This window comes from Salvelinus namaycush, unplaced genomic scaffold, assembly GCF_016432855.1.
Source record: "Salvelinus namaycush isolate Seneca unplaced genomic scaffold, SaNama_1.0 Scaffold545, whole genome shotgun sequence".
Classification (NCBI taxonomy): domain Eukaryota; kingdom Metazoa; phylum Chordata; class Actinopteri; order Salmoniformes; family Salmonidae; genus Salvelinus; species Salvelinus namaycush.
Window position 1 is genome coordinate 58,952 of NW_024061248.1, and position 24,715 is coordinate 83,666.

General features: G+C 43.4%; 1 protein-coding gene across 1 annotated transcript; it reads left to right on the plus strand.

The window, feature by feature from the left end:
* The first annotated feature begins 260 nt into the window (after nucleotides 1–260).
* LOC120041803 lies at nucleotides 261–23,245 on the plus strand. Its single transcript, XM_038986670.1, has 18 exons — nucleotides 261–443; nucleotides 709–875; nucleotides 977–2,939; nucleotides 3,022–3,195; nucleotides 3,470–3,643; nucleotides 3,724–3,897; nucleotides 4,159–4,332; nucleotides 6,118–6,164; nucleotides 6,301–6,850; nucleotides 13,311–13,402; nucleotides 14,003–14,040; nucleotides 15,846–15,910; nucleotides 18,685–18,899; nucleotides 19,086–19,345; nucleotides 19,501–19,626; nucleotides 19,799–19,931; nucleotides 20,392–20,421; nucleotides 22,841–23,245. Exons 1-18 carry the CDS (start codon nucleotides 328–330, stop codon nucleotides 23,173–23,175), a joined length of 4,833 nt encoding a protein of 1,610 aa, XP_038842598.1. The 5' UTR covers nucleotides 261–327; the 3' UTR covers nucleotides 23,176–23,245.
* Nucleotides 23,246–24,715: the final 1,470 nt, after the last annotated feature.

Below are 24,715 nucleotides of genomic sequence, written 5' to 3' on the forward strand. Positions count from 1 at the left end.
TGTTGTTATGGAGTCAGGGGATCCAACCAGGTAGACTAGCTGTTGTTATGGAGTCAGGGGATCCAACCAGGTAGACTAGCTGTTGTTATGGAGACAGCCAATGGGGATTCAGGTCAAAGTAATAACCGATTGGACTGTTTAAATGCAACATGAAGTCTCTGTTCGAACTCTGACCACGGACAGTAAAAGTGTTGTCATTGTTAATGGTTCAACAATGTTCAGAAATATTGACTGTTCTGTTATTTATTATTGTAGCTGAGTGAGCTGTGACTTACATCTAAAACGAGTCTCTCTGGGGAGAGAGAGGAGGGGACCACTGCCTCTAAAATGAGTCTCTCTGGGGAGAGAGAGGAGGAGACCACTGCCTCTAAAACGAGTCTCTCTGGGGAGAGAGAGGAGGAGACCACTGCCTCCAAAATGACTCAAGACACCAGTTCTAAGAAGTAAGAGATGAATTGTAAAATATACATGGTTAACCTGTTATAACAGGTTAAAAATATCAAACTAATGAAAAGTGTTACAAATTACATAAAATGTAGGTCTACATCATTCATTTAAAAGGCAAACAATGGATTTACCAATTGCAGACTGTAGCTTTATAAAGAAACCTCAGGACTTCTAGAAGTTCCACTATACTGTTGCTAAAAGGATGTAGATGAGGTATTGATGAGATATTGATGAGGTGATCTGTCTCCCTGTTTTGTTCAGTGTCCAGAAGCCCAGAGCAGAGTCACCTACAACCAGCCTGCTATCAATGAAGAGTGATCAGCCACCTGTTTTCAGCCAGGAACCATTACCAGATGAAAATAAGGAAGTGGAGAGTTTGGACAGTGAGGATGCATTAAATATCACAGACAGCCTTCTGGACAGAAGAAGTAAGACTGTATTTCATACAATATTACAAAGAACGGTACAAAGGCCCTTATAAAACACACAAACAAACTTATGAGTCTCAACTCTCATTGTTTTCCTACAGGTGAAACTCTGCTGACAGTCCAACAAGACATTAAGGCTAAACTGAAACACAAGTATCAACACATATCTGAAGGAATTGGACACCATGGAAACCAAAGTCTGTTCAAGGACATCTACACAGAGCTCTACATCACAGAGGGTGGAAGTGGAGGGCTCAATAATGAACATGAGGTTAGACAGATAGAGATGGCATCCAAGAAACAAACCACACAAGAGACACCAATCAAATGCAACGACATCTTCAAGCCTTTACCTGGACAAGACAAACCTATCAGAACTGTGCTGACAAAAGGAATCGCTGGCATTGGAAAAACAATCTCTGTGCAGAAGGTGATCCTTGACTGGGCAGAGGGAAAAGCAAATCAGGACGTTCATTTCATGTTTCCTCTTCCTTTCCGTGATCTGAACCTGAAAAGGGACCAATACAGTCTGATGCAACTTCTTTCCCACTACTTCTCAGAGCTGAAAGAGATTGACAGCATTGAAGATGGTGAAACCAAAACTGTTTTCATTTTTGATGGTCTGGATGAGTGTCGACTTCCTCTAGACTTCAAAAACAATGAGAAGTGCTGTGATGTCACGAAGCCAACCTCAGTGGACATGCTGCTGACAAACCTCATCGAGGGGAATCTGCTTCCCTCTGCTCTCCTCTGGATAACATCAAGGCCTGCAGCAGCCAATCAGATCCCTCCTGAGTGTGTTGACCAGGTGACAGAGGTACGAGGGTTCAATGATCCACAGAAGGAGGAGTATTTCAGGAAGAAAATCACTGATCAGAATCTGGCCAATGAAATCATCACCCACATGAAGACATCAAGGAGCCTCCACATCATGTGCCACATGCCAGTCTTCTGTTGGATATCAGCCACTGTCCTTGAGATGATACTGAAAGAGGCAGAGAAGGATGAAGTCCCCAAAACTCTGACCCAGATGTACTCACACTTCATACTCATCCAAATCACTGTGAAGAACAGGAAGTACAACAAAGCCACAGAGACCAACCCAAAGGAACTGTCTCAGTCAGACAAAGAGATGATCCTGAAACTGGCAAAGCTGGCTTTCCAACAGCTGCAGAAGGGCAACCTGATCTACTATGAGGAGGACCTGAGAGAGTGTGGCCTTGATGTCACAGAGGCATCAGAGTACTCAGCATTGTGTACAGAGATCTTTAAAGAAGAATCTGGGCTGGACCAAGAGAAGGTCTACAGCTTTGTGCATCTGAGCATTCAGGAGTTTCTAGCAGCAGTGCATGCTTTAGAATCATGTCTGGACAAGAAGGAAAATGTTTTCTCCCCCAAAGCAGTCACTGGTGTTGATGATGATGAGGAGGAGGAAGATGAGGAGAATGATGAGGAGGAGGAGGAGAAGGAGGGGGATGAGGAGGAGGAGGAGGAAGATGAGGAGAAGAATTATGAGGAGGAGGAGAAGGATGACGACGATGATGACGATGAGGAAGAGGATGAGGAAGATGATGACAATGTTGAAGAGAAGGAGTCATTCAAATTGTCTGACTTACACAGGAGCGCAGTGGACCAGGCCTTGAAGAGTGAGAATGGAAACCTGGACCTGTTCCTCCGCTTCCTTCTGGGTCTCTCACTGGAGTCCAATCAGAATCTGTTACGATGCCTTCTAACACAGACAGGAAGTACAACACAGACCAATGAGGAAACAGTTGAGTACCTTTCAGACAAGATCGACGAGGAATCCTCACCAGAAAGGATCATCAACTTGTTCCATTGTCTGAATGAACTTGGTGCCAACTCTCTAGTTGAAGACATGCAGACCTCCCTGCGATCAGGAACCCTTTCAGAAACAAGACTAGAACCTGACCAATGTTCAGCCCTGGCCTACCTGTTACTGATGTCAGAGGAGGTGCTGGAGGAGTTTGACCTGAAGACATACAACACATCAGAGGAAGGTTATCAGAGGTTGCTGCCGGTCGTGAAAACCTGCAAGAGAGCACTGTAAGTTCTGTTATTGAGTTGATGTTTACAGTATCATTATAATGAAGGATTTATATATCAACAGATTATATCCTCTCTCCAGACTGGATCACTGTGAACTCACATATAAATCCTGTGAGACTCTGGTCTCAGCCCTGCAGACACCAAACTCCCCCCTGAGAGAACTGGACCTCAGCTACAATGACCTGGAAGACAGAGGAGTGGAGCTGCTCTGTGTTGGACTAACCAGTCCACTCTGCAACATACAGACACTAGTGTGAGCTAACTATCTTCAGTATCCACTGTCTTTATAGTGGTCATATATTTGTAGGAATTATGTGTTATGTTTTTAACATTATTTGAACATCTTGGTAAATATGCAGAAACATACATACGATGTGATAAATATATGAAACTAAGGTTAAATATCTTGACTGAGTTAATGTTTTTAACACAGTCTAATCATGACCTTCTGTTATTGTCTTAATGCATCTCATTATTCTTAAAGCTTTGCATATTTAACAGTGTATCACAATATATCCTATCTCCAGACTGCATGGCTGTAAAGTCACACATGAATCCTGTGAGACTCTGGCCTCAGCTCTGCAGACACCAAACTCCCCCCTGAGAGAACTGGACCTCAGCTACAATGACCTGGAAGACCGAGGAGTGGAGCTGCTCTGTGTTGGACTAACCAGTCCACTCTGCAACATACAGACACTAGTGTGAGTTAAATATCTTCAGTATGAGTTATTATGTGGATGTTTTAATCATTTGTTAAATCATGTGCTCTTCTGCCTTCTAGTCTAGGTCAGTGTGGTCTGACAGAGGGTTGCTGTTCAGATCTGGCCTCAGTCCTGAGTTCACCCAACTCACAACTGAAACAACTGGAGCTGAGAGACAATGACCTGCAGGACTCAGGAGTTACACTGCTGTCTGCTGGACTGGAGGATCCAGACTATAAACTACACACACTGGGGTAAGTACAGCTGTTTCAGTCAGGTTGGTACTGAGCTGAGTTACACTGCTGTCTGCTGGACTGGAGGATCCAGACTGTAAACTACACACACTGGGGTAAGTACAGCTGTTTCAGTCAGGTTGGTACTGAGCCTAGTAAAACAAATACTCTGAAAATCTGATGTTTCATCACAATGTTTGTGTCATGGACAAATGTATGGGTGACCTACAAGATGATTGACACCAGTACACCAACCTAGACAGCTGTTGTGTGTCTCTGTAGGCTGTCTGGCTGTCTGGTCACAGAGGAGGGCTGTGCTGCTCTGTCTTCAGCTCTGAGGTCAAACCCCTCCCACCTGAAAGAGCTGGACCTGAGCTACAATCACCCAGGAGACTCTGCAGGGGGACTGCTTTCAGCTGCTCTGGTGGATCCCACATATAAACGGATGAAGCTGAAGTAAGTCAGAATAGATGTCCTAATAGTGTGAGCAGCGGTTGTGTCATATGTAGTGTAGTAGGGTCAGTAACATGAGGACATGATGGTAGAATTAAGGGGAAGTTTACTCAGCAGGCTGAGCACTCCAACACAGCATACATCATCACCACATGAATACTCTTCCTCTGCATCTCTGATATCCTGTTGGAATTGTACTCCGTTCTGTATGCAGTAGGTAGGATAGAATACCTGTATGTCTCTAGTAATGAATTGTACTCCGTTCTGTATGCAGTAGGTAGGATAGAATACCTGTATGACTCTAGTAATGAATTGTACTCTGTTCTGTATGCAGTAGGTAGGATAGAATACCTGTATGTCTCTAGTAATGAATTGTACTCCGTTCTGTATGCAGTAGGTAGGATAGAATACCTGTATGTCTCTAGTAATGAATTGTACTCCGTTCTGTATGCAGTAGGTAGGATAGAATACCTGTATGTCTCTAGTAATGAATTGTACTCCGTTCTGTATGCAGTAGGTAGGATAGAATACCTGTATGTCTCTAGTAATGAATTGTACTCCGTTCTGTATGCAGTAGGTAGGATAGAATACCTGTATGTCTCTAGTAATGAATTGTACTCCGTTCTGTATGCAGTAGGTAGGATAGAATACCTGTATGTCTCTAGTAATGAATTGTACTCCGTTCTGTATGCAGTAGGTAGGATAGAATACCTGTATGTCTCTAGTAATGAATTGTACTCTGTTCTGTATGCAGTAGGTAGGATAGAATACCTGTATGTCTCTAGTAATGAATTGTACTCCGTTCTGTATGCAGTAGGTAGGATAGAATACCTGTATGTCTCTAGTAATGAATTGTACTCTGTTCTGTATGCAGTAGGTAGGATAGAATACCTGTATGTCTCTAGTAATGAATTGTACTCCGTTCTGTATGCAGTAGGTAGGATAGAATACCTGTATGTCTCTAGTAATGAATTGTACTCCGTTCTGTATGCAGTAGGTAGGATAGAATACCTGTATGTCTCTAGTAATGAATTGTACTCTGTTCTGTATGCAGTAGGTAGGATAGAATACCTGTATGTCTCTAGTAATGAATTGTACTCCGTTCTGTATGCAGTAGGTAGGATAGAATACCTGTATGTCTCTAGTAATGAATTGTACTCCGTTCTGTATGCAGTAGGTAGGATAGAATACCTGTATGTCTCTAGTAATGAATTGTACTCCGTTCTGTATGCAGTAGGTAGGATAGAATACCTGTATGTCTCTAGTAATGAATTGTACTCTGTTCTGTATGCAGTAGGTAGGATAGAATACCTGTATGTCTCTAGTAATGAATTGTACTCCGTTCTGTATGCAGTAGGTAGGATAGAATACCTGTATGTCTCTAGTAATGAATTGTGCTCTGTTCTGTATGCAGTAGGTAGGATAGAATACCTGTATGTCTCTAGTAATGAATTGTACTCCGTTCTGTATGCAGTAGGTAGGATAGAATACCTGTATGTCTCTAGTAATGAATTGTACTCTGTTCTGTATGCAGTAGGTAGGATAGAATACCTGTATGTCTCTAGTAATGAATTGTACTCCGTTCTGTATGCAGTAGGTAGGATAGAATACCTGTATGTCTCTAGTAATGAATTGTACTCTGTTCTGTATGCAGTAGGTAGGATAGAATATATATACTAGTATGTCTCTAGTAATGAACTTGGATAGTGCACCAGAACACAACAATATGGTTTAAATGTTGATTGCTTTATTAGGTCTTAGTCAGTCAATAACCTGTTTCTCCTACAGTGTGGATCATGGTGGAGAGTGCAGGCTGAAATCAGGGCTGAGGAAATGTAAGTCTCTTTAATCCTAATTAACTGCATATTCAGAACTATAGTAACATAGTAACTAATCAATACTTGTTCTGTACCTACAAAACAACATTTTATATGAAGATGTGGTTTGATTAAACTCTCCTTTTGTCTACAGATGCCTGTCATCTCAACCTGGACCCAAATACAGCACACCCACAGCTGGTACTGTCTGAGGGGAACAGGCAGGTGACACGGGTGGTGGAGAAGCAGCATTATGAAGACCATCCTGACAGATTTGACTTTCATCCCCAAGTTCTCTGCAGAGAAGTCTTATCTGGAGGTCGTTATTACTGGGAGGTGGAGAGGGATTGTGGCATGGCTTACATTGGTGTGGTGTACGAAGGACTGAAGAGGAAGGGAGGGAAGGTTGACAGTAGGATTGGAGCCAATAGGAAGTCCTGGTGTTTTTACTGCTCTGATAGAGGTTATTACTTTGACCATGCTGGAGTCAGTAGGAGATGCATCTCTCGTCCTGATTCTAACAGAGTTGGAGTGTATCTGGACTGGCCAGCTGGTACTTTGTCCTTCTATAGTGTGTCCTCCTCTGGTACACTGACACACCTTTACACAGAACACACCACATTCACTGAACCCCTCTATCCTGGGTTTAAGGTTTACTCCTCCTCAGTGACCCTGTGTCAGATAGATGACCAACACATTCAGAGGTGAGTCAATGCAATGTTTTATCATTTGTTTTCCTCTAGAATCATTGATAAAATTAGATTAGTAGTGGTGTGTTTTAATGTGTTCTGTTGGACCTACAGACAGTTAGATTAGTAGTAGTGGTGTGTTTTAATGTGTTCTGTTGGACCTACAGACAGTTAGATTAGTAGTAGTGGTGTGTTTTAATGTGTTCTGTTGGACCTACAGACAGTTAGATTAGTAGTAGTGGTGTGTTTTAATGTGTTCTGTTGGACCTACAGACAGTTAGATTAGTAGTAGTGGTGTGTTTTAATGTGTTCTGTTGGACCTACAGACAGTTAGATTAGTAGTAGTGGTGTGTTTTAATGTGTTCTGTTGGACCTACAGACAGTTAGATTAGTAGTAGTGGTGTGTTTTAATGTGTTCTGTTGGACCTACAGACAGTTAGATTAGTAGTAGTGGTGTGTTTTAATGTGTTCTGTTGGACCTACAGACAGTTAGATTAGTAGTAGTGGTGTGTTTTAATGTGTTCTGTTGGACCTACAGACAGTTAGATTAGTAGTAGTGGTGTGTTTTAATGTGTTCTGTTGGACCTACAGACAGTTAGATTAGTAGTAGTGGTGTGTTTTAATGTGTTCTGTTGGACCTACAGACAGTTAGATTAGTAGTAGTGGTGTGTTTTAATGTGTTCTGTTGGACCTACAGACAGTTAGATTAGTAGTAGTGGTGTGTTTTAATGTGTTCTGTTGGACCTACAGACAGTTAGATTAGTAGTAGTGGTGTGTTTTAATGTGTTCTGTTGGACCTACAGACAGTTAGATTAGTAGTAGTGGTGTGTTTTAATGTGTTCTGTTGGACCTACAGACAGTTAGATTAGTAGTAGTGGTGTGTTTTAATGTGTTCTGTTGGACCTACAGACAGTTAGATTAGTAGTAGTGGTGTGTTTTAATGTGTTCTGTTGGACCTACAGACAGTTAGATTAGTAGTAGTGGTGTGTTTTAATGTGTTCTGTTGGACCTACAGACAGTTAGATTAGTAGTAGTGGTGTGTTTTAATGTGTTCTGTTGGACCTACAGACAGTTAGATTAGTAGTAGTGGTGTGTTTTAATGGGTTCTGTTGGACCTACAGACAGTTAGATTAGTAGTAGTGGTGTGTTTTAATGGGTTCTGTTGGACCTACAGACAGTTAGATTAGTAGTAGTGGTGTGTTTTAATGTGTTCTGTTGGACCTACAGACAGTTAGATTAGTAGTAGTGGTGTGTTTTAATGTGTTCTGTTGGACCTACAGACAGTTAGATTAGTAGTAGTGGTGTGTTTTAATGTGTTCTGTTGGACCTACAGACAGTTAGATTAGTAGTAGTGGTGTGTTTTAATGTGTTCTGTTGGACCTACAGACAGTTAGATTAGTAGTAGTGGTGTGTTTTAATGTGTTCTGTTGGACCTACAGACAGTTAGATTAGTAGTAGTGGTGTGTTTTAATGTGTTCTGTTGGACCTACAGACAGTTAGATTAGTAGTAGTGGTGTGTTTTAATGTGTTCTGTTGGACCTACAGACAGTTAGATTAGTAGTAGTGGTGTGTTTTAATGTGTTCTGTTGGACCTACAGACAGTTAGATTAGTAGTAGTGGTGTGTTTTAATGTGTTCTGTTGGACCTACAGACAGTTAGATTAGTGGTAGTGGTGTGTTTTAATGTGTTCTGTTGGACCTACAGACAGTTAGATTAGTGGTAGTGGTGTGTTTTAATGTGTTCTTTTAGATGTTACCTCTGTAATGTCAGTCTCACTGTAACCACTAGAGGGCATCAGAACCTGTTGAATAGGACAGCCTCACTGTAATGTCAGTCACACTGTAACCACTAGAGGGCATCAGAACCTGTTGAATAGGACAGCCTCACTGTAATGTCAGTCTCACTGTAACCACTAGAGGGCATCAGAACCTGTTGAATAGGACAGCCTCACTGTAATGTCAGTCTCACTGTAACCACTAGAGGGCATCAGAACCTGTTGAATAGGACAGCCTCACTGTAATGTCAGTCACACTGTAACCACTAGAGGGCATCAGAACCTGTTGAATAGGACAGCCTCACTGTAATGTCAGTCACACTGTAACCACTACAGGGCATCAGAACCTGTTGAATAGGACAGCCTCACTGTAATGTCAGTCTCACTCTAACCACTACAGGGCATCAGAACCTGTTGAATAGGACAGCCTCACTGTAATGTCAGTCTCACTCTAACCACTACAGGGCATCAGAACCTGTTGAATAGGACAGCCTCACTGTAATGTCAGTCTCACTGTAACCACTAGAGGGCATCAGAACCTGTTGAATAGGACAGCCTCACTGTAATGTCAGTCTCACTCACGGGTAGGTCTCAATTTTGTGTCACAAGCGCAATGCAGTGTTTTGAGGGAGGGAGAGTGTGTGTAACTCATGATACCTGGTGACTTCACATCTCTAGGGGGTTATGTAACTCATGATACCTGGTGACTTCACATCTCTAGGGGGGTATGTAACTCATGATACCTGGTGACTTCACATCTCTAGGGGGGAATGTAACTCATGATACCTGGTGACTTCACATCTCTAGGGGGGAATGTAACTCATGATACCTGGTGACTTCACATCTCTAGGGGGGAATGTAACTCATGATACCTGGTGACTTCACATCTCTAGGGGGGAATGTAACTCATGATACCTGGTGACTTCACATCTCTAGGGGGGGAATGTAGTTCATGATACCTGGTGACTTCACATCTCTAGGGGGGAATGTAACTCATGATACCTGGTGACTTCACATCTCTAGGGGGGAATGTAACTCATGATACCTGGTGACTTCACATCTCTAGGGGGGAATGTAACTCATGATACCTGGTGACTTCACATCTCTAGGGGGGAATGTAACTCATGATACCTGGTGACTTCACATCTCTAGGGGGGGAATGTAGTTCATGATACCTGGTGACTTCACATCTCTAGGGGGGAATGTAACTCATGATACCTGGTGACTTCACATCTCTAGGGGGGAATGTAACTCATGATACCTGGTGACTTCACATCTCTAGGGGGGGAATGTAGTTCATGATACCTGGTGACTTCACATCTCTAGGGGGGGATTGTAACTCATGATACCTGGTGACTTCGCATCTCTAGGGGGGGAATGTAACTCATGATACCTGGTGACATCACATCTCTAGGGGGGAATGTAACTCATGATACCTGGTGACATCACATCTCTAGGGGGGAATGTAACTCATGATACCTGGTGACATCACATCTCTAGGGGGGAATGTAACTCATGATACCTGGTGACATCACATCTCTAGGGGGGAATGTAACTCATGATACGTGGTGACTTCACATCTCTAGGGGGGGAATGTAACTCATGATACCTGGTGACATCACATCTCTAGGGGGGTTTAACTCATGATACCTAATGACTTCACATCTCTAGGGGGGAATGTAACTCATGATACCTGGTGACTTCACATCTCTAGGGGGGAATGTAACTCATGATACCTGGTGACTTCACATCTCTAGGGGGGAATGTAACTCATGATACCTGGTGACTTCACATCTCTAGGGGGGAATGTAACTCATGATACCTGGTGACTTCACATCTCTAGGGGGGAATGTAACTCATGATACCTGGTGACATCACATCTCTAGGGGGGAATGTAACTCATGATACCTGGTGACTTCACATCTCTAGGGGGGGATTGTAACTCATGATACCTGGTGACTTCACATCTCTAGGGGGGAATGTAACTCATGATACCTGGTGACTTCACATCTCTAGGGGGGAATGTAACTCATGATACCTGGTGACATCACATCTCTAGGGGGGAATGTAACTCATGATACCTGGTGACTTCACATCTCTAGGGGGGGATTGTAACTCATGATGCCTGGTGACTTCACATCTCTAGGGGGGAATGTAACTCATGATACCTGGTGACTTCACATCTCTAGGGGGAATGTAACTCATGATACCTGGTGACTTCACATCTCTAGGGGGGTATAACTCATGATACCTGGTGACTTCACATCTCTAGGGGGGAATGTAACTCATGATACCTGGTGACTTCACATCTCTAGGGGGGAATGTAACTCATGATACCTGGTGACATCACATCTCTAGGGGGGAATGTAACTCATGATACCTGGTGACTTCACATCTCTAGGGGGGAATGTAACTCATGATACCTGGTGACTTCACATCTCTAGGGGGGAATGTAACTCATGATACCTGGTGACTTCACATCTCTAGGGGGGAATGTAACTCATGATACCTGGTGACTTCACATCTCTAGGGGGGTATGTAACTCATGATACCTGGTGACTTCACATCTCTAGGGGGGAATGTAACTCATGATACCTGGTGACTTCACATCTCTAGGGGGGAATGTAACTCATGATACCTGGTGACTTCACATCTCTAGGGGGGAATGTAACTCATGATACCTGGTGACTTCACATCTCTAGGGGGGAATGTAACTCATGATACCTGGTGACTTCACATCTCTAGGGGGGAATGTAACTCATGATACCTGGTGACTTCACATCTCTAGGGGGGAATGTAACTCATGATACCTGGTGACTTCACATCTCTAGGGGGGAATGTAACTCATGATACCTGGTGACTTCACATCTCTAGGGGGGAATGTAACTCATGATACCTGGTGACTTCACATCTCTGGGGGGGGAATGTAGTTCATGATACCTGGTGACTTCACATCTCTAGGGGGGAATGTAACTCATGATACCTGGTGACTTCACATCTCTAGGGGGGAATGTAACTCATGATACCTGGTGACTTCACATCTCTAGGGGGGGATTGTAGTTCATGATACCTGGTGACTTCACATCTCTAGGGGGGGATTGTAACTCATGATACCTGGTGACTTCACATCTCTAGGGGGGGAATGTAACTCATGATACCTGGTGACATCACATCTCTAGGGGGGAATGTAACTCATGATACCTGGTGACTTCACATCTCTAGGGGGGGAATGTAACTCATGATACCTGGTGACATCACATCTCTAGGGGGGAATGTAACTCATGATACCTGGTGACATCACATCTCTAGGGGGGAATGTAACTCATGATACCTGGTGACATCACATCTCTAGGGGGGAATGTAACTCATGATACGTGGTGACTTCACATCTCTAGGGGGGGAATGTAACTCATGATACCTGGTGACATCACATCTCTAGGGGGGTTTAACTCATGATACCTAGTGACTTCACATCTCTAGGGGGGAATGTAACTCATGATACCTGGTGACTTCACATCTCTAGGGGGGAATGTAACTCATGATACCTGGTGACTTCACATCTCTAGGGGGGGATTGTAACTCATGATACCTGGTGACTTCACATCTCTAGGGGGGAATGTAACTCATGATACCTGGTGACTTCACATCTCTAGGGGGGAATGTAACTCATGATACCTGGTGACATCACATCTCTAGGGGGGAATGTAACTCATGATACCTGGTGACTTCACATCTCTAGGGGGGGTTTGTAACTCATGATACCTGGTGACTTCACATCTCTAGGGGGGAATGTAACTCATGATACCTGGTGACTTCACATCTCTAGGGGGAATGTAACTCATGATACCTGGTGACTTCACATCTCTAGAGGGGTGTAACTCATGATACCTGGTGACTTCATCTCTAGGGGGGAATGTAACTCATGATACCTGGTGACTTCACATCTCTAGGGGGGAATGTAACTCATGATACCTGGTGACATCACATCTCTAGGGGGGAATGTAACTCATGATACCTGGTGACTTCACATCTCTAGGGGGGAATGTAACTCATGATACCTGGTGACTTCACATCTCTAGGGGGGAATGTAACTCATGATACCTGGTGACTTCACATCTCTAGGGGGGGAATGTAACTCATGATACCTGGTGACTTCACATCTCTAGGGGGGAATGTAACTCATGATACCTGGTGACTTCACATCTCTAGGGGGGAATGTAACTCATGATACCTGGTGACTTCACATCTCTAGGGGGGAATGTAACTCATGATACCTGGTGACATCACATCTCTAGGGGGGAATGTAACTCATGATACCTGGTGACTTCACATCTCTAGGGGGGGGAATGTAACTCATGATACCTGGTGACTTCACATCTCTAGGGGGGAATGTAACTGATGTGCTAAATGACTTAAATGTAAATGTAATGTAAATGATGATACCTGGTTACTTCAGATTTCTAGGGGCTTTCATCAAGATTAACAATGTCACTTGTAATGTCACCATCAGTATTGACTTTATGGAAGTTGACAGTGTTTGCAATGCACCGTACACAGGGAGCTGTTCTATCACCCTTTATGCACTTGTTGTATTTATGCACCCTTTGTATTGCTTATGAAGACTGTATGTATGCTATATAAAGCCTTTCTAAGTTGTATTTAGTTTAATCACAGTCTATCCTTCTGCTTTACCAACACCAGAGACCATGATGGAGAGAGTTGCATCAAACCTGGACCTGAGGACACCAGAGACCACGGTGGAGAGTGTTGGATCAAGTCTGGACCTGAGAAATGTGAGTGTTAACTGCTTTAATTGTTTTTAAATCAAAATACGGTGAAAGCATTCATTATACTTGAGTCCCAGACAAGGGACACAATCATGATCTATTTGGTCAAAACAAACTTAAAGGTAGAGTCATCGATATGACTTAGTTGCACAAAGTAAACGGCATAGTGGGTCAATTTCCACAACAACTAAGAACGTTGGAACGCAAGGCTAAACTTCTCTGTTTTAGTCCCGTGGCTACCACTCTGTAAGAGAGTGAAGAGAACCCTTGCACATGGGCAGATACTGTGTGAGAGAGAAGTCAGGCATCTTGCTCATCACAATATCTGTGGTGCTGCTCCTACATCATCATTTAGCTGACTCTACCTCTAAGCTCTCATCCTAGGATCTACCAGAAATCAGACCCCAACATCTACAAAACATGGACCAGAACGATGTTGTTTCCTGCTTCCACAAACATTCATTAATATAACACTAATGTCAGATTATGGTATGCTAATGAGTGTACATTCTGAGACTGTTGTTCACTAATATTCATTTTTATTAGAGGTCTATTTAATAATTATTAATTCATTATTACATTTTAACCAACTACTTTTGACTACAGGGATTCCTCAGATCTGTAAGACTTGTGACCATGTTGAGGTAAGTCATAATGTCAATTCTTACTTTTACATACCTGCAGGAGTCAGGCACAGTCTCAACGCCAGGTGTGTCCTGACCCATCATTCATACTGGGATATAGACAGTCCTGTGTTCTGCTTTAGTAATATAAACACAGTCTCAAAGCCAGGTGTGTACTGACCAACCATTCATACTGGGATATAGACAGTCCTGTGTTCTGCTTTAGTAATATAAACACAGTCTCAAAGCCAGGTGTGTCCTGACCCATCATTCATACTGGGATATAGACAGTCCTGTGTTCTGCTTTAGTAATATAAACACAGTCTCAAAGCCAGGTGTGTAGTGACCAACCATTCATACTGGGATATAGACAGTCCTGTGTTCTGCTTTAGTAATATAAACACAGTCTCAAAGCCAGGTGTGTACTGACCAACCATTCATACTGGGATATAGACAGTCCTGTGTTCTGCTTTAGTAATATAAACACAGTCTCAAAGCCAGGTGTGTACTGACCAACCATTCATACTGGGATATAGACAGTCCTGTGTTCTGCTTTAGTAATATAAACACAGTCTCAAAGCCAGGTGTGTAGTGACCAACCATTCATACTGGGATATAGACAGTCCTGTGTTCTGCTTTAGTAATATAAACACAGTCTCAAAGCCAGGTGTGTACTGACCAACCATTCATACTGGGATATAGACAGTCCTGTGTTCTGCTTTAGTAATATAAACACAGTCTCAAAGCCAGGTGTGTACTGACCAACCATTCATACTGGGATATAGACAGTCCTGTGTTCTGCTTTAGTAATATAAACACAGTCTCAAAGCCAGGTGTGTAGTGACCAACCATTCATACTGGGATATAGACAGTCCTGTGTTCTGCTTTAGTAATATAAACACAGTCTCAAAGCCAGGTGTGTACTGACCAACCATTCATACTGGGATATAGACAGTCCTGTGTTCTGCTTTAGTAATATAAACACAGTCTCAAAGCCAGGTGTGTACTGACCAACCATTCATACTGGGATATAGACAGTCCTGTGTTCTGCTTTAGTAATATAAACACAGTCTCAAAGCCAGGTGTGTAGTGACCAACCATTCATACTGGGATATAGACAGTCCTGTGTTCTGCTTTAGTAATATAAACACAGTCTCAAAGCCAGGTGTGTACTGACCAACCATTCATACTGGGATATAGACAGTCCTGTGTTCTGCTTTAGTAATATAAACACAGTCTCAAAGCCAGGTGTGTACTGACCAACCATTCATACTGGGATATAGACAGTCCTGTGTTCTGCTTTAGTAATATAAACACAGTCTCAAAGCCAGGTGTGTAGTGACCAACCATTCATACTGGGATATAGACAGTCCTGTGTTCTGCTTTAGTAATATAAACACAGTCTCAAAGCCAGGTGTGTACTGACCAACCATTCATACTGGGATATAGACAGTCCTGTGTTCTGCTTTAGTAATATAAACACAGTCTCAAAGCCAGGTGTGTAGTGACCAACCATTCATACTGGGATATAGACAGTCCTGTGTTCTGCTTGTAGGCATGCAGGATTTTAGCTGTTGTCATATTTTGTCAGTAGACAGTTTAAATGATAAATCACCAGCATTCCATGTAACATTGATTAAATACATTATATTAGTTACTTTGGTTAATGGGCCAGTTTCCCAGACACAGATTAAGTCTAGTCCTGGACCTTAAAGAACTTTCTATTGAAACTTCCATTGAGCATGCTTTTTATTCCAGCACTAGACTCAATCTGTGTCCAGGAAACAGGCCCCATATGTATTACTGACATGCTTGTCCTTGTTCAGGACTCCACACACTGGCTTCAGATTGAACCCTTGACTTCCACTGTCCAGGGAGTGACAATGTTCAGGTAAAATAACTACTTTTAACATTTCATTCCACTTCAAATCAAAATGTATTCGTCACATGCGCCGAATACAACAGTGAAATGCTTACTTACAAGCCCCTAACCAACAGTGCAGTTTAAAAAATATATGGAATAAGAGCTATAAGTAACAAGTAATTAAAGAGCAGCAGTAAAAAATAACAATATATACAGGTGGGGTGCCGGTACAGAGTCAATGTGCAGGGGCACCGGTTAGTTGAGGTAGTATGTACATGTAGGTAGAGTTAATTAAAGTGACTACGCATAGATAACAGAGAGTGACAGTGGTGTGGAGAGGGGAGGGGGGGGAGGCAATGCAAATAGTCCAGGTAGCTATTTGACTAGATGTTCAGGAGTCGTATGGCTTGGGGGTAGAAGCTGTTTAGAAGCCTCTTGGACCTAGACTTGGCGCTCTGGTACCGCTTGCCGTGTGGTAGCAGAGAGAACAGTCTATGACTAGGGTGGCTGGAGTCCTTGACAATTTTTAGGGCCTTCCTCTGACACAGCCTGGTATAGTCCTGGATGGTAGGAAGCTTGGCCCCAGTGATGTACTGGGCCGTTCGCACCACCCTCTGTAGTGCCTTGCGGTCGGAGGCCGAGCAGTTGCCATACCAGGCAGTGATGCAAACAGTCAGGATGCGCTCGATGGTGCAGCTGTAGAACCTTTTGAGGATCTCAGGGCCCATGCCAAATCTTTTCAGTCTCCTGAGGGGGAATAGGTTTATGAGAATGGGGGTGTGCTCAGTCCTCTTTTTCCTGTAGTCCACAGTCATCTCCTTTGTCTTGATCACGTTAAGGGAGAAGTTGTTGTCCTGGCACCACACGGCCATGTCTCTGACCTCCTCCCTATAGGCTGTCTCGTTGTTGTCAGGTCTCTGACCTCCTCCCTATAGGCTGTCTCGTTGTTGTCAGGTCTCTGACCTCCTCCCTATAGGCTGTCTCGTTGTTGTCAGGTCTCTGACCTCCTCCCTATAGGCTGTCTCGTTGTTGTCAGGTCTCTGACCTCCTCCCTATAGGCTGTCTCGTTGTTGTCAGGTCTCTGACCTCCTCCCTATAGGCTGTCTCGTTGTTGTCAGGTCTCTGACCTCCTCCCTATAGGCTGTCTCGTTGTTGTCAGGTCTCTGACCTCCTCCCTATAGGCTGTCTCGTTGTTGTCAGGTCTCTGACCTCCTCCCTATAGGCTGTCTCGTTGTTGTCAGGTCTCTGACCTCCTCCCTATAGGCTGTCTCGTTGTTGTCAGGTCTCTGACCTCCTCCCTATAGGCTGTCTCGTTGTTGTCAGGTCTCTGACCTCCTCCCTATAGGCTGTCTCGTTGTTGTCAGGTCTCTGACCTCCTCCCTATAGGCTGTCTCGTTGTTGTCAGGTCTCTGACCTCCTCCCTATAGGCTGTCTCGTTGTTGTCTGTGATCAGGCCTACCACTGTTGTGTCATCTGCAAATTTAAGGATGGTGTTGGAGTCGTGCCTGGCCGTGCAGTCATGAGTAAACAGGGACTACAGGAGGAGGCTGAGCACGCAACCCTGAGGGGCTCCTGTGTTGAGGATCAGCGTGGCGGATGTGTTGTTACCTACCCTTACCACCTGGGGGCGGCCCATCAGGAAGTCCAGGATCCAGTCTGTGCTAGCAAAACAGTCCTGTAGCTTAGCTTCATCTGACCACTTTTTATTGATCTAGTCACTGGTGCTTCTTGCTTTAATTTTTGCTTGTAAGCAGGAATCAGGAGGATAGAGTTGTGGTCAGATTTACCAAATGGAGGGTGAGGCAGAGCTTTGTATGTGTCTTTGTGTGTAGAGTATAGGTGGTCCAGAGTTATTTTCCCTCTGGTTGCACATTTAACATGCTGAAAGAAACTGATTTAAGTTTCCCTGCATTAAAGTCCCCGGCTACTAGGAGCGCCACCTCTGGGTGAGCGTTTTCTTGTTTGCTTATGGCGGAATACAGCTCATTCAATGCTGTCTTAGTGCCAGACTCTGACTGTGGTGATATGTAAACAGCTACAAAGAAATCAGATGTAAACTCTCTCGGTAGGTAGTGGGGTCTACGGCTTATCATGAAAAACTCAACCTCAGGCAAACAATGGCTTGAGACTTCCTTGGATATTGTGCAGCAGCTGTTGTTTACAAAAATACATACACTACCGCCCCTTGTCTTACCAGACGTTGCTGTTCTATCCTGCCGGTACATCGTATAGCCAGCAAAGTTGTATGTTGATGTTGTAGTCATTCAGCCACGTCTCCGTGAAGCATAAGATGTTACCGTTTTTAAATGTCCCGTTGGTAGTTTCATCTTAAACGTAACTCGTCGATTTTATTGTCCAAAGATTGCATATTTGCTAGCAGAATTGAGGGAAGTGGGGGTTTATTCGATTGCCTTCGACTTCTCAGCAGGCAGCTCGCTCTCCGGCCTCTCTTTCTCCGCCTTCTCTTCAACTACGTCAGAGTTGTGAAAGAAGAAAAAGGATTCTGCTTGTCCGTGGTGAGTAATCGCAGTCCTGATGTCTAGATGTTATTTTCGGGTCATAAGAGATGGTAGCGGCAACATTATGTACAAGATGCGTAAAAAACTAAGTTACAAACAACGCAGATAAACGAACTAAAAACACAATCGGTTGGGGGCACGAAAAACGTCTGCCATCTTCTCCGGTGCCATCTTACTTACACTTGCTAGTGTATTTCCCCATTACCTTTGGGAATAGTCTTCTAATCCAACCTCTCCATTTGACCATTGACCCTCTCTACCATATCTTGTTGTTGCCCTCAGACACAGGACACCCAAAGGGAGTTATGAGTGCACAGTGTCTGGGCTCCGCTGGCTGTGTGAGAGAGATGTCATTCTGAAGTATCACTTCAGGAACTGGGATCCCTACAGTCAACTTCTGAAAGACATGCAGTACACACAAGGTGGTCCATTGCTGGACATCACTATGGAGTTAGGTGAACTGGAGGAAGTTCATCTGCCACACTTTGTCTGTTTAGGTAAAACCATATAGAAATAGTATTCAGAAAGACATTTCCATGTAACTTTGTTTCACTTCCTGAATTAATGAATGAACTATTCTGGGAGTTTGAGTTTACTGTGATCTGGTACTGCATATTCTTTGTTTTAGTTAGACAAATATTGTATTATTCATCCTTCTGTCTCCTTTTTATTGTGTTGTTCAGGGACCAACCCTTCCCTGAGGAATGAGATGAAGATTCTTCATGTAGAGGAACATGGAGTGTCTTTAGAGGAAGTGCATGAGGTCACCAGATTCCATGCTAAGATTCTCCATCCCAAGTTCTCACTTATCTCTGTTATACTGAGCTATATCTTTTCATGGAACGTAGATGTCCACTGTGAGCTGATGCTCTATCTGACAGTGAAAAGGGAAACACTAATTTCTCGCCTATACCTGTTCCCCTGGAACCCCGGCCAGATACAGGTGAGGGACCATTATTATAGAGATGACCTTAACTAACCAGTGGTGCAGTTTGTTGACACTCATTAAATGAAGATAAGTGTGTTGCTAGTTTTCTGAATAATGTTTGAATAAGACTATACATTGACTGGCTGGGTATTCCATGCCTCGTTTCGCAGGCTGTGGAACAACAGGAAAAGTCTCAAGGGTCTTCAAGGATTCTCATCTCAAGACCAGAGCAGTCCTTCAAACTGAATAGTTCCATCAGACTGAACATTCCCTGTTCTACCTCCATCAATCCACAGGTACAGTTTCAGTAGAATAAGAACATGAATCTGACATTTAAGTCACAGTTCTATCCATTGATCTCTGTCTCTTTTCCTCTCTATCTCTCTCTGTCTCTCTCAATTCAATTCAAATGGCTTTATTGGCATGGGAAACATATGTTTACATTGCCAAAACAATCTCTCTCTCCAGAAGATTCATTTCATACAAAGAGACACCACACCAAGCTTTTTCAGGGCGGTTGTGAAAATGACAGGGATTGACATTGAGATGGAGTTATTCAGTGATGATGAGAGGACAGTATGGAAAGAAAAAGTATCACAAGGTAGGAGCATATTTATTTATTTATTTATTTATTTATTTTGATTTCACCTTTATTTAACAAGGTAAGCTAGTTGAGAACAAGTTCTCATTTACAACTGCGACTTGGCCAAGATAAAGCAAAGCAGTGCGACACAAACAACACAGAGTTATACATGGAAGTAACAAACATACAATAGAAAAAGTCTATATACAGTGTGTGCAAATGAGGTAAGATAAGGGAGGTAAGGCAATAAATAGGCCATAGTGGCAAAATAATTACAATATAGCAATTAAACACTGGAATGGTAGATGTGCAGAAGATGAATGTGCAAGTAGAGATACTGGGGTGCAAAGGAGCAAAATAAATAAATAAATACAAGTATGGGGATGAGGTAGTTGGATGGGATATGTCAATCATCACTTTGTACTGTAGTACCAGATGCTATTTAGAGTGATATAACCTCATGTTGTTTATCTTTCAGATGAATACATCACTGACACCCGTTCAACAAGTAAGTAAACATGAGTTACAGTGCATTCAGAAAGTATTCAGATCCCTTGACTTTTTCCACATTTTGTTACATTACAGCCTTATTCTAAAATTGATTCAATTGTTTTTTTTTTACCTCATCAACACAATACCCCATAATGACAAAGCAAAAACAGACAAAACTGAAAGCTTGGCACACTTGTATTTGGGGAGTTTCTCCCATTCTTCTCTGCAGATCCTATCAAGCTCTGTCAGGTTGGATGGAGAGCGTCGCTGCACAGCTATTTTCAGGTCTCCAGAGATGTTAGATCGGGTTCAAGTCCGGGCTCTGGCTGGGCCACTCAAGGACATTGAGACTTATCCCGAAGCCACTCCTGCTTTGTCTTGGCTGTGTGCTTAGGGTAGTTGTCCTGTTGGAAGGTGAACCTTCACCCCAGTCTGAGGTCTTGAGCTCTCTGGAGCAGGTTTTCATCAAGGATCTCTCTGTACTTTTCTCCGTTCATCTTTCCCTCAATCCTGACTAGTCTCCCTGCCGCTGAAAAACATCCCCACAGTATGATGCTGCCACCACCATGCTTCACCGTAGGGATGCTGCCACCACCATGCTTCACCGTAGGGATGCTGCCACCACCATGCTTCACCGTAGGGATGCTGCCACCACCATGCTTCACCGTAGGGATGGTGCCAGGTTTCCTCCAGATGTGACGCTTGGCATTCAGGCCAAAGAGTTCAATCTTGGTTTCATCATACCAGAGAATTTTGTTTCACATGGTCTGAGAGTCCTTTAGGTGCCTTTTGGCAAACTCCATTCAGGCTGTCATGTGCTTTTTACTGAGGAGTGGCTTCCGTCAGGCCACTACCATAAAGGCCTGTTTGGTGGAGTGCTGCAGAGATGGTTGTCTTTCTGGAAGGTTCTCCCATCTCCACAGAGGAACTCTGGAGCTCTGTCAGAGTGACCATTGGGTTCTTGGTCACCTCCCTGACCAAGGCCCTTCTCCCTTGATTGCTCAGTTTGGCCGTGCAGCCAGCTCTAGGAAGAGTCTTGGTGGTTCCAAACTCCTTCCATTTAAGAATGATGGAGGCCACTGTGTTCTTGGGGACCTTCAATGCTGCAGAAACTTTTGGTACCCTTCCCCAGATCTGTGCCTCGACATAATCCTGTCTCGGAGCTCTACAGACAATATTTTCAACATCATGGTTTGGTCTTTGCTCTGACATGCACTGTCAACTATGGGACCTTATATAGACAGGTGTGTGCCTTTCCAAATCATGTCCAATCAATTGAATTTACCACAGGTGGACTCCAATCAAGTTGTAGAAACATCTGAAGGATGATCAATGGAAACGGGATGCACCTGAGCTCAATTTCGAGTCTCATAGCAAAGGTTCTGAATACTTATGTAAATAAGGTTCTGTTTATTTTTAATACATTTGTAAACATTTACAAAAATCTGTTTTCACTTTGTCAGTATGGGGTGTTGTGTGTAGATTGATGAGGGAAAACATTTATTTAATCAATTTTAGAATAAGGCTGTAACGTAAGAAAATGTGGAAAAAGTCAAGGGGTCTGAATACTTTCTGAATGCACTGTACAAACCAATGGCATGAGGGCCAGTCAACATGGTTTACTGTAGGACCTGGACTAGTCCTGATTTATAAAAGGCTGACTTCAAGAACAATGACATCTCCTCCAGGACTTGATGTAGATTAGCCTGGTTCTGAATGACCCAATGACATCTCCTCCAGGACTTGATGTAGAATAGCCTGGTTCTGAATGACCCAATGACATCTCCTCCAGGACTTGATGTAGATTAGCCTGGTTCTGAATGACATCTCCTCCAGGACTTGATGTAAATTAGCCTGGTTCTGAATGACCCAATGACATCTCCTCCAGGACTTGATGTAAATTAGCCTGGTTCTGAATGACCCAATGACATCTCCTCCAGGACTTGATGTAGATTAGCCTGGTTCTGAATGACATCTCCTCCAGGACTTGATGTAGATTAGCCTGGTTCTGAATGACCCAATGACATCTCCTCCAGGACTTGATGTAGATCAGCCTGGTTCTGAATGACATCTCCTCCAGGACGTGATGTAAATTAGCCTGGTTCTGAATGACCCAATGACATCTCCTCCAGGACTTGATGTAGATTAGCCTGGTTCTTCTGAATGACCCAATGACATCTCCTCCAGGACTTGATGTAGATCAGCCTGGTTCTGAATGACATCTCCTCCAGGACTTGATGTAGATTAGCCTGGTTCTGAATGACCCAGCCTGTTTTTCTATGTCTGTGAAACCGTCCTAAATGTCAATGTGATATGTTCAGGTCATTATTGTAAAAGAGAATGTTTTCTCAGTACTTTTATTTTAGGAGTCTGCTTCTAAATGACTGAAATGGTAAATGTACAAATGTCGTTATGTTGTAACCTGACTCTCTCAGGTGCTGTGTCGGGGGCAGGGCGTCCGGCTGAGAGCAGTCTGACTGGTTCTGCAGAGCAGCAGCTGCGTTCTGTACGGACAAAGTTTGTGAAACGAGTGTCAAAAGCTGTCCTGAATGGACTGCTGGACGGACTCCTGCAACACACAGTCATCAACCAGGAGGAAATGGAGTCAGTGAAGGTGATCGCTGAGAGGGCAGAGAAGGCACGTGACATCATCGACATGGTGTTGAGAAAAGGAACGGAGTCGTGTTCCAGGATGATCAACCTTCTTGGGGAGCTGGACCACTGTCTTTGTTCACAGCTTCAGATCAACAGTGTTGGGGTACCAACCTAATGGTAGAATGGATAGTAACAGCGTTGGGGTACCATCCTAATGGTAGAATGGATAGTAACAGTGTTGGGGTACCAACCTAATGGTAGAATGGATAGTAACAGTGTTGGGGGTACCAACCTAATGGTAGAATGGATAGTAACAGTGTTGGGGTACCAACCTAATGGTAGAATGGATAGTAACAGTGTTGGGGTACCATCCTAATGGTAGAATGGATAGTAACAGTGTTGGGGTACCAACCTAATGGTAGAATGGATAGTAACAGTGTTGGGGTACCAACCTAATGGTAGAATGGATAGTAACAATGTTGGGGGTACCAACCTAATGGTAGAATGGATAGTAACAGTGTTGGGGGTACCAACCTAATGGTAGAATGGATAGTAACAGTGTTGGGGTCCCAACCTAATGGTAGAATGGCTAGTAACAGTGTTGGGGTACCAACCTAATGGTAGAATGGATAGTAACAGTGTTGGGGTACCAACCTAATGGTAGAATGGATAGTAACAGTGTTGGGGTACCAACCTAATGGATAGTAACAGTGTTGGGGTACCAACCTAATGGTAGAATGGATAGTAACAGTGTTCGGGGACCATCCTAATGGTAGAATGGATAGTAACAATGTTCGGGTACCATCCTAATGGTAGAATGGATAGTAATACTCCTATTCAAACATACCTGATCCTAGATCGACACTCCTACTCAACGTTTAGGTTTACACTGAATGCTCTCTCTCAAGACACCAGTCGGGAAGTTAAAGCTTGGTCACAAATGGGTCTTCCAGATGGACAATGACCCCAAGCATACTTCCAAAGTTGTGGCAAAATGGCTTAAGAACAACAAAGTCAAGGTATTGGAGTGGCCATCACAAAGCCCTGACCTAGAAAATTTGTGGGCAGAACTGAAAAAGTGTGTGCGAGCAAGGAGGCCTAAAAACCTGACTCAGTTACACCAGCTTTGTCAGGAGGAATTGGCCAAAATTCACCCAACTTATTGTGGGAAGCTTGTGGAAGGCTCCCCGCAACGTTTGACCCAAGTTAAACAATTTAAAGGCAATGCTACCAAATACTAATTGAGTGTATGTAAACTTCTGACCCAATGGGAATGTGATGAAAGAAATAAAAGCTGAAATAAATAATTCTCTCTACTATTATTCTGACATTTCACATTCTTAAAATAAAGTGGTGACACTAAATGACCTAAGACAGGGAATTTTTACTAGGATTAAATGTCAGGAATTGTGAAAAACTGAGTTTAAATGTATTTGGCGAAGGTGTATGTAAACCAACGACTTCAACTGTATGTGAAGTAACCAATCAGAAAGCTAATTGATGGCCGGTAAACCAATCAGAAAGCTAGTTTATGCCGTATGAACCTAAGTGGTCTTGGTGATACCAACCCTCCTCCCAGAGAGCTACTGGGTCTGCAGGCTTTTGCTTCAGCCCTGCTCTAACACACCTCATTCTGCCAGTCAAGGTTCTGATTAGACTGATTAGTAGAATCAGGTGTTAGAGCAGGGTCGGAGCAAAAGCCTGCACGGCCAGTA

What these genes read in the sequence shown, in the direction of transcription:
- LOC120041803 (XM_038986670.1), top strand. Translation starts at nt 328, where the DNA reads ATGAGTCTCTCTGGGGAGAGAGAGGAGGAGACCACTGCCTCTAAAACG. An exon ending in TGCAACATACAGACACTAGT is followed by an intron (nt 3,196 to 3,469) that starts GTGAGCTAACTA and finishes TCCTATCTCCAG; the next exon opens with ACTGCATGGCTGTAAAGTCA. An exon ending in TATAAACGGATGAAGCTGAA is followed by an intron (nt 4,333 to 6,117) that starts GTAAGTCAGAAT and finishes TTTCTCCTACAG; the next exon opens with TGTGGATCATGGTGGAGAGT.